Genomic DNA, 10451 nt, shown 5'->3' with positions numbered 1-10451 from the left:
TGATTGCACTAAATGGGTCTTCAGAATGATCAGCACTGTAGGAGTGGAGGATCATAACAGGGATCATTAAGTGAGGCTCAGTTTTGCCATCCTTTGTATTCTTAATTGTGTGGATTTCCATACAGGCTAGAAAAATATTGCTGATATTAACCAATTGATTATTTTGCCCCCCTAAAGACACCTTCCTAATTCCCACTGACATTACTTTGTGCCTGTGTGTAGGTGTTAATGGAGGACGATAAACAGAATACATTTATAATGCTGCAGAATTGTAAAGAGTGGCTGAGATAAAATGTCACTTCCATCCTCTGAAACCATGATGTTGTTAACAGTAGCAGTGTCTGGCTTTGGCCGTGGCCTCTTGCATTTGCTAATCCAATCAAATTGTGGTCGGCTCATCATATTGGATCAAACAATAAAGCATGTAAATGCTGCTGTGAATCATCATCCGGCTTCATGTAGCGCCACATCACAAAGTGGGCTGGTTACAACGTGTCATGTGACTTGACAGAAGAAAAAAAAAAAGCAGCGATGGAGAGAAGCTAAGGAAGGTGAGCCGTTTTCAGATGTATTTCTCGGTGTTTCTCTGCTGTATTATCGCAATGCAGTGCCCAACACTCTGTGTAACATTGCTAACTGATGGGCTATCTATGTACACTGGAGAATGGATGGAAAACAGATTTTTATGCGAGGACAACGCATATGATGTTGTGGCTAAACTTGCTAATTGCTAGCTTACGTTAGTTAGCTTTGCGACGTTAGCTGTCAAGAAGGCTCGCCTGCTCTTGGTGCTGCTCGCTATCCGCAGGCAAAAAAAACAACAAAAACCCAACCCATGTATTGTTTAGCTCCATTTGACTATTTCAGTTCACTTCAATAGTTATTTCCTGGTCAAACTCACATAGTAAAACATAGCTCAATAACAAGGTATCGTCCCTGTGGTACCATTATATTTCTGTGTCATCACATCACAGTCAACATTGTGGATGAGAGAGGGTGGGGGTGGTATTTCAGGTCTATGAATGTAGCATTCATGTTGGCTACACACCATCCTCATATAGTGCATTAATGTTAGGTTTATTGGTGAAAATAGCTTTAAAAAACATGTTGTAAGTGGGTGTTGTGTGTTTTGACAGGAGGCTGCCCTGGCAGTGGATTCCTCTCTACCCAGAGTGCTTGTGGAATGGCAGCAGTTTGGCAGCAGGTTTTGGCAGTGGACGCAAGGTGAGACTCAATCATGCAGCATACTTTAATAGTCTACACTGATGAAGAAGCTATTCAGACGTGTAATTGCTTATGGATCACTTGTGAGTTATTGTGTGTGCTGTGTCACTTCTTTCCCTCCCCAGGTACAATGCTTACCGCACGCCTACGTTCCCACAGTTCCGAACTCAGTACATCCGCCGACGCAGCCAGCTGCTCAGAGAGAACGCCAAGTGTGGCTTTGAGCCGGGGCTGCGCAGGCAGTACCTGAGGCTGCGCAGTCAGCTGCTGGCCCTGCGCTACGGGCCCCTGTCTGAGCAGAGCAGCTTCAGGGCCAGCAGTGTGCGCAGCTCCCGCACCACACTGGACCGCATGGAGGTCAGACCCAAAGAAACAGAAAGGGCAGGGAAAGTAGAAGTGAAGTAGTAGTAGGGGGGGGGGGGGGGTTAGTAATTTGGAAAAGGAGATATTAAAAAGATCTGAGTTGGAATGAAAATATAGGACACATGAGAGCCATCTGGATGGCTAGACCTTAATTTTCATCAATCAGCAGCATAGCCAACAACACTTTTGTAGCCCATGCATATTAAGCTGAGCAGCTTGGTTGAAATGGCTGGCATTGCCCATGTATATGGGCAATATCATTCACTTAGAAATGCATGGTAATTTCAATAAGTTTTTAAGAAGTATTGATGGTAATTTTATGATTATTTGTGGTCACAAGTTCCTTCTTTACTTTCACTCACTCCTACGAGGTTCTGTCTCCCCCTACCCTCCCTCCCTCTCCTCCCCTTCCCGTTCGGTCAGGACTTTGAGGAGGACCCCCGTGCCCAAGGGGCTCGTGGTCACCGCCGGTCCGTCAGCAGAGGCTCTTACCAGCTACAGGCCCAGATGAACAGAGCCAACTATGATGAGAGGTACTCAGAAGAGCACCAACACAGAGACCCTCAACTTGCACCCAGCATCACATCTTGTCTCATTGCCTTGAGCAATTGAATTCTCTTTGATTTATTTCTCCTTTGAGCTATTGTGTTTTGTTGGATTTACTGGCTGTAATTCTGGTTTGGTTGCACTGAGTAATGATCAGATCAGCTCTCATATTGAGTTGTCAGCTGTAGGCAAGGGTTGTGAGGTGTTTTGTATTGATTATACGCTTACATGGTGGTTTTTATTTCTGGACGCAGGCCTCCGGGCAGTTTGGTGCCCACCTCGGTGGCAGAGGCCAGTCGTGCCATGGCAGGGGACACAACTTTAAGTGAAAATTATGCTTTTGCTGGCATGCACCATATATTTGACCAACATGTAGACTCTGCTGGTAAGTAAATGTTTTTAAATTTATGATAATTCATTTGTATACATTAAGCTTCAACATTTATTTCACTCTGTCGTCCTCTCCTTCTTCTTTTAGTTCCGCGGTTACAGTTTGCCAATGATGACAAGCATCTCCTTGCTTGCTGCTCACTGGATGGCACCCTGTCCATCATGACATTGTCCCCGTCTCCTCCCAGTGTTAAGGTGACCCTGAAAGGTCACGGAGGTCCCGTCACAGACTTTGCTTGGTCTCTGAGCAATGACATCATCGTGTCGACATCACTAGATGGGACTCTGCGTATCTGGAACACGGAGGACGGTCGGTGCATCCGAGAAGTCAGAGACCCAGAATCCAGCGAGTTGCTCTGCTGCACCTTCCAGCCCATGAATAACAACCTTACTGTGGTGAGTCCCATTTGAGACATGTTATAGTTTTATGTTCTCTAGTAGTATTTCCCTAGAACCACAAAAACTTGGGCAAGGGAATTGTTCTCAATCACAGGTAACGACGTTGAAAAACACCTAAGAACTTAATGTAAGACTGGAAAGGAAACTTTTTTTCATAAACTATTCTACTGGACATGCAGTAAGATTTCTTTTTGTGTCCTCACCTTTAAAATATATGAGTGAGGATGCATTATTTTTGTGTTACAGTATTAGAATTACTAATATTCTAATAGATTTTAAGAAATATTTTAGATATTATCCTTCTCACATGCAGTGTTACACGGTCTACTTTTAGGGTACCAACAACAAAGTCCTGATAATATGTGTGCAGGAGCAAAATCCTGCTTATGTTTATTTTGTCAACTCAAACACAAAGTTCAGTGTCAGCTGTGATACCTTTAAATACTGATGTCACAGTAAAGCAGTTGTCAGAAATCAGAATTTCTTATAAAAAGTAAAATTCTTTAAAAAAAATACTTTAATATTTAATAATCTACTTAACAGGCTTGAAACACGTTGCATAGCCACATGCACCAAACATAAGGTATGTGACGCACTATTTTGACATTTCAAATGTCTAAATTTGAATCCCAGACTACACGGTGCAGCTTGAAACTGTTTGCAGCCTTTGCCTTACGAAGAGGACTTGAACCAGTGCGAATGACATTTGTGTGTCGGTATTTAGTTTGTGTCAAATGGGAAAAGTTGTCCTTGTGAGGTATGGCACTGGTTAAACCTGAAAAATACCGTAATACCTTTCTTGTCATGTGTCTGTTTACCACACAGCCAGCTTTTTACTGCAACACCTTTACTGTTTTCTTGATACTTGAAGGCACAGTCTGATTTTCTGACATGTGGCGTTCAGAATTATGGAAAAAGGTAAAATTGTGTTCTGCTCTGGTCCTGGTATGGCCGGAAACCAGCCCCAAATCAATGACGGTGACTTTTGCAGCTTTTATTTCGTCTTCAACGTACATAACATGCTGCAAAATTAATTAATCATCATGCATCTTATTTTACTCAAAACACTGTGTCTCATTTTTGTGAGGGAATTATATTCGCAAAACAATAAAGCATGCAGAGGCCAGACCTCCCAATAGTAGCTTTTCACCTCATCCCCAATTACTGCATGCATATTTACACTGTGCAGACACTGATTAAAATTTTAGAACTGAATGTCATATTTTGTTACCAACAAAGCGGTAAATGTCTTGGATAATTTTGTTTTTACTCTGCTTTGTCAATACTTTAATTGATGAGCAGAATGTAAAATGTGAGTTGTGCTCAGCAGTGTCCATTTACGCCTCATTAAAGGAAACATGAGGGAGATTGATATTTGTTTTTAACCAATAGTCAGTACCAACAATAACATTAGAGGAGAGGAAGAGATGGGTTTCTTTCTGGTTTGTACAGGTTTAACCGGTCTGACTACCAGAGCAGCCCTGTATTGGTCTCATATTTCATATTTTACAGACCTGCGCTGGTTTTCACGAGTCTAACTGCACCAGCAAAAAAAACTACAACCAGTGCTTTTCCCAGTCAGTGTCTCAGTGCTGCTCTGTGTAAATAATGAAGGTCCTCACTCCCAGTTCTGTGTTGCAGGTGGGAAACAGCAAGCACCACCTGCAGGTGGTGAACATCTCCACTGGGAAGAAGGTGAAGGGGGGCTCCAGTAAGCTGACAGGCCGCGTGCTGTCTCTCTCCTTTGATGCTCCGGGGAGGATCCTTTGGGCTGGAGATGACAGGGGGAGCATCTTCTCATTCCTCTTTGACATGGCTACAGGTACACTCACAACATTTCCATTTGGCAGAGGGCAAAGTGTTTGTGACTGAACCGCAAATTATAATTAGCCCTTGTATCATGTTGTATCATGTACTGAATGGTGTCTCTGGTTGAGAAAGCATTTGATGAGTGTCTGCCGGTCTCCGCTCTCCCCTCCCCCCCCCCCACCTCCACAGGAAAGCTGACCAAAGCCAAGCGCCTGGTGGTGAGTGAAGGCAGCTCCATCTGCAGTATATCTGCTCGGTCCTGGATTAGCCGAGAGGCCAGAGACCCCTCCCTGCTGATCAACGCCTGTGTCAATAAGCTGCTGCTGTACAGGTCAGTCTGTGTGGGCAAGTCACTGTTTATTAAAAGGCTGTTTTGTCTCTGCTGTGCTGAGATATAGTTTAAAGCCATCTTCATTGGTGTAGCATGTATGTGATGATGTATTTAAATGGTTTCATTGAATTTGATCAGTTGTGCCACGTTTTGCGTTGGCAGGGTGGTGGACAATGATGGTACACTACAGCTGAAGAGAAGCTTCCCCATCCAGCATGGCTCCCAGCTCGTTCATAGCATCTTCTGCCCCCTCATGTCTTTCAGACAGGGGGCCTGTGTGGGTAAGAAGCCTCTCAGTGTTCCTGCTGTGATATTGGAATAGAAAATTAGACCACAGTTCACTATGTGCTGCAGGCTATCCAATGTGGGAAAAAAAGATATGCAAAAAATAGCATACTGCTGCTTTTGGATAAAAAGAAAAGCCAAAATAGCAACGTTTCAGCAATTAAGTAACCTACCTTGTTAGCTTGTATGTATTTTTGAGTGGATTTACGATTTGAAAATCACGGGAATATATAATAATTGATACAGCATGTTTAGAGAGCGGTAATATTTTACACCAATCTATTTCAGAGCTTCACCTTACTTGACTTTCCTCGCCTTTTATCATTTCCTAACCACCGACTGTTTATTCAAGGCTTTGTCAGTGTTTAAATTATCAGGTTTGTGTGTTTTATTTTCCTGCTAGACATTTGAGATAGTTTAGAGGCAGTGTAAACTACTGACATACCCGTATTTTCAATCCACCCAATCCTTTGTCTTCTAATTATTCATCTAGTCATAATTTCTCTTCATCGTTCAACTTCTTGATCTTCTGATTCAGTGACTGGCAGCGAGGATGCCTGCGTCTACTTCTTCGACGTCGAACGCAACACCAAGGCGATAGTGAACAAGTTACAGGGCCACGGGGGTCCAGTGCTGGACGTCAGCTTCAACTGTGACGAGAGTTTACTGGCCTCTGCCGATTCCACCGGCATGGTCATCATCTGGAGGCGGGAGCAAAAGTGACTGATCCACCAATGAAATGCTTCCATCCACTGCATACAAAAGCCGCTCCGTAACCGTCCAATTACAAGTCTGTAGATTTTCACTGGAATGTAACAGGCTGCATTAAACGTTTTTAATTTAATGATACTCAAGTGCAATCAGATAGAACACCATGCTGTGTAGGTGGTCGGGATGTCTTAGAAATTCAAGGGTTGGGGGGGGGGGGGTTTAGGGTGTGTGTGTGTGTGTGTGTGCGCGCGTCAGTACTCCTACAGCTGCAGCTGAGAAATTGCTTTTCAACAAAGAAAGCAAGCAAGAAAGAGAGAGCACTACTCCCATGCATGTGTCATGGCTTACCTCTGACTTGTACGGATATGGCTGAATATATGTGAAGAGGATACAACGTAATCTTCCAGAGAAACCAGATCCAACACTTTGTATCACACTGACAGTCCCTTTGGCGTAGATCTAGTTCACTATTTATGTAACTGTTATTCAAGCAGTGTAATCAAGTGTAGTAAAACCGCCTTATTTGCTGTCAGTTCTGCAATTGCCTGTTTGCATTTGAGACCATGTGCATGACATTGAACTCAGAATCAGTCGGTAGGCATATCAAATTGATCATCCCGAAAGACAAACAAGTGTTTTTAAGTATGTGTTTGTACTTAATCTGTGTGTGTGTGTGCGTGTGTGTGTGTGTGTGTGTGTGTATTCAGTTCATGCTGGTTGGAGATTCATATAATTTATTTAACGCACATACAGAATAAACTACTGTAACTGTCTTTCTGCAGTCTTTGTTTCTTTTTTCTTTTTTTTTTCACAAATTGTATTTGAAACAACAGAATTTAAAAATGGAAACCGTAACAACAGAAGAGCTTAATGTAGTAGGGTGGTCTGTAGGAGTGTGTTAGTCATTGTGTGGGTCTTCAAGATCTACACAGGATTCCCCCTACATCAATGACTCAAAGATGTGTAAAAATGTACTCTTGCATTTGGAGCTGGGCGACACATCTATAGTATTGTGTTATGAGGTAATGTTTTGTCTTGGGATTTTGGTTTTAACTTTGTGCTGGCGCTCTCGTGTCGTTTTTATGGTTTTAAAGGCTTTGAGGTTCAATAACATTTGACATTTGTGAGTGGGTTCTAGCTGAGAAAAAAATAGTCAATCCCTTTGCCTGTTCGGCCATCAATGATGATAATCATACTGGTAATAATGTTTTTAGCCATGCTAGCGGCGTGGCTCTATGCATGGCAGCGTCGGTTGGTCTGTTGGGCCACCACTTTAGTCCAGTCAGAAATGTCTCAAAAACTGTTGGATGTATTGGCATGACATTTTGTTTGTTTTCATCCAGCGCTCACACGAGGTGGATGTTGGTGGTTTTGAGTGAAACATGACTTTGGTGACCGACTGACTTTCAATCTAGCGCCATCATCAAACGAATCACATTCGCATCAAACTCAGCCATACTTTGTGCATAGTACTATTAGCAACTGTCACAATACTAACATGGTAAACATACCTGCCAAACATCAGCGTGTTAGAATTTAGCTCAAAGCACTGCTGTGTAGTCTTCAGGTTTTCGGTCAAATATATCTTATTACTTGATTTTGTCAACATTACGGTGTAGGTTAAGGTGCAGGTATACTGTGGATATCCTCACACTATCAGGTAGACCAGAGGTTTCCCGATGTTTTTGGATTGTGAGCCCTTGATATAATGTCGACTTGTGACCCCTCACAGTGTTGATAGTTCTGAACAGTTCAACCAAAGAGTGATTTCTCCTTTTCTGATTGATGATCACTTGAAGGAATTTTAGAGGCCAAGAGGTTAAAGTATCTCATATTTTCCAAGAAAAACAACAAAATCTGAAAAAAAAACTTGCATGATTGTGTTTAGCAGAAGAGTCCAGTGACCCCCCTCAAACATTTCTTGCAACCTTTGGACGGGTCCTGACCCCCAGTTTTGAAACCACTGAAGTCCACCACACACATTCAAGCTCCCAAATTTCTATTTTCTTGGTCTAGACGAGCGATAAAAATGATACATTAGTGTTGTATTGACAGACTAATGTATCATGGCAATTCAAGACATTAGTCTCACATTGCCATTTCCACACTGTTTCCACCGTGTCAGTGCAGGAGAAAGACTAGGATGCACAGTGTGTGTAGGAATCTGCGATTTAACGTTTCAAGATTCAAGAACTTTCAAGATTCAAGAACTTTATTCATCACATGCACGTGTAGGATGTGCAGTGAAATGAAAAACACATTATGTATGATTTATGCACAAATGCAACGCTCTCAAGACTTGATTGTTTTCCTCTCAAGGTTGGTGAGGGCATTGTGACGTATAGATGTGGCAATGTGGGGGTGAAAGCACAATGAATGGTTCCTGTTTTGGAAGGTCAGGACGGGGCTGATAAAAAAAAAAACAAACAAACAACAAAAACAATAAATTCTCTCCAAGAGAGCAACACAAAACTTCTCCTGTGTGAGAAGCTGAGGGCTCTGATAGGACAACGCAACCAGGCCTCTGCACAACTCTGCGTCTTCAGAACATACAGTGGGCGAGGATACGTTTTCACAAATGAGTAAGACGCCCTTTGTTGTGGTGTATCTTGGAGGGAAGTGGGAAGAAAACTAAAAATAAGCACTTTAGATGAATCTTCAACATCAGTTCTGGTGAGACAGAGAGGCACAGTCGGATACAACCTGTTAAACCTGGACTATTTAGAGGATGTTCACACAGTTGATGCGGCTCACTATGGAAACATCTTTTTCCATCAGCCACTGTCTGAGCGCACAAATAAAGACAATGGAAATTATCCCTCATTCAGATTCAAAATATTGGCTAATTGTTTATCGAGAGAATACACAATCGCACGATGGCTGGATTTCAATCGGGTCCTAATTAAGAGTGAAAAATATTATTTTCTCCCCACCCTCTCCATTTTGTTTTATAACGGCAGAAGTATAATTATGTAGGATGGTTGGTTGCATAAGGTCTGCTGTACATGGGGAATCTGTATGATTTGATTCAGTACATTAAGTATTTTATGTATGTGATTTATGTTCCTTATCACGCAGAGGAGTTAACCCTTAACAGCAACACCTAAAAGGCTTTGTCTTATCAGCAGTAGTATTTCTTACTTGTAAAATGAATTTTTATTCTTCCAGACATTGTACCACAAGCATTATTTGAGTTTTAAAGACTAGAATTTGTTTTTCTGGTCCATTTAGAGATTGGATACCGCCTTAAACCCATTTCTCGGTTTACACAAAAGATTCCACTGCTGCCGCTTGAAAAGAGAGGAGCAGTTGTTTTTATTTACGTTATTTCTCAGTGGTATTATAGGTTCCCTTCTTTGATATGTCATATGATGTGGTATAAAAAAGTAAATACTCCATCATCTTCTGGTTCTGCTTTGGAGCATCGAGGTCAAATGCTAGTTTTGTAAGAGTCTAAATGTTGATGAATTTAACTCATCATCTTCCTTCTTACAACTGTGCATGTCCTTCAGTGTGTTTATTCTGGAGTCCTCTCGTTCTGTTGTCTGTTTTTATAACACATTTCAAGGACCTTCCAATGTATTTGTTTTTGCTTCGTTGTTTAAAGCGAGACAAGGTAACTTCTGAAGGTAAAAGGAACACAAAAATTTAATTCATAAGAAAAGAAAAGCATTCTTTACTCAGTGTTCTTTTCGGCTCCAGCCTCACTTGGTCTGGTGTGACCAGTAGCTTACGGTGGCTAATGTAAGCAAACTTTAGATAGGTGCTGTTGTATAAGTGGCTTCGTCATTGTCTTGTCTTTATGACTCTTCTCTGTTTACCATCATACTGTATCGTTTTCATTCATAGCTGTACTGGCCGCTGGCAAGCAAAAGTTACATCATCTCACTTTAAGTTTTGTTGCAGGAAGGTTTAAGTATATCAGACCGCTAGCTTAAAAAACGTACTTGTTGGATCCAACCACATTTTCTGTTCTCACAGTTCAAGCCTTGTATAACAATTCTACATCGCACACATCTCGTAAGTATTTGTGTATTTATACACCTGTCTCTGCAGATTTGAAAGGTTGGTACATCGGCGTCAAAACAAAATCAAGTGTCAAAATTACTTTTCCGTTTCAGGCAGTGAAGTGTACAAATCTAGACTGATGTGTCGCAAATGTACCTTTTTTTTGTGTATGTTGACGAATTAAAACACATGCAGGATGTATGTTTGTGCTATATTTGCTGGGAAGAGGTCTATTTCCTGTGAAGTGTTCTCCACAGCCATGTCAACATCCAGGCAGGTCGGGACTCAGAATGCATCAAAAGTAGAGTCTTTATTGATGAGTGGGCAAAAGAACCACCTCAGTTAAACTGTACAGTTACAGAATATCATCTCGCGAAGGAATGCC

General features: G+C 41.8%; 1 protein-coding gene across 2 annotated transcripts; it reads left to right on the top strand.

Annotated features, from left to right (window-relative positions):
• The first annotated feature begins 522 nt into the window (after nt 1–522).
• wdr13 (WD repeat domain 13) lies at nt 523–6235 on the top strand. Of its 2 annotated transcripts, XM_070910432.1 has the most exons (10): nt 523–551; nt 1137–1224; nt 1350–1581; nt 2011–2120; nt 2388–2518; nt 2612–2919; nt 4564–4744; nt 4921–5062; nt 5225–5343; nt 5886–6235. In XM_070910432.1, exons 2-10 carry the CDS (start codon nt 1184–1186, stop codon nt 6068–6070), a joined length of 1449 nt encoding a protein of 482 aa, XP_070766533.1. In that variant the 5' UTR covers nt 523–551; nt 1137–1183; the 3' UTR covers nt 6071–6235. The 2 variants fall into 2 exon arrangements, with proteins under 2 accessions (XP_070766533.1, XP_070766534.1); XM_070910433.1 differs by lacking the exon at nt 1350–1581 and having other exon boundaries at nt 526–551; nt 1137–1219.
• The last annotated feature ends 4216 nt before the right edge of the window (nt 6236–10451 follow it).

Source organism: Enoplosus armatus, chromosome 8 (genome assembly GCF_043641665.1).
Source record: "Enoplosus armatus isolate fEnoArm2 chromosome 8, fEnoArm2.hap1, whole genome shotgun sequence".
In the NCBI taxonomy this organism is placed as follows: Eukaryota; Metazoa; Chordata; class Actinopteri; order Centrarchiformes; family Enoplosidae; genus Enoplosus; species Enoplosus armatus.
This window is presented reverse-complemented; position numbering and strand designations above follow the sequence as displayed.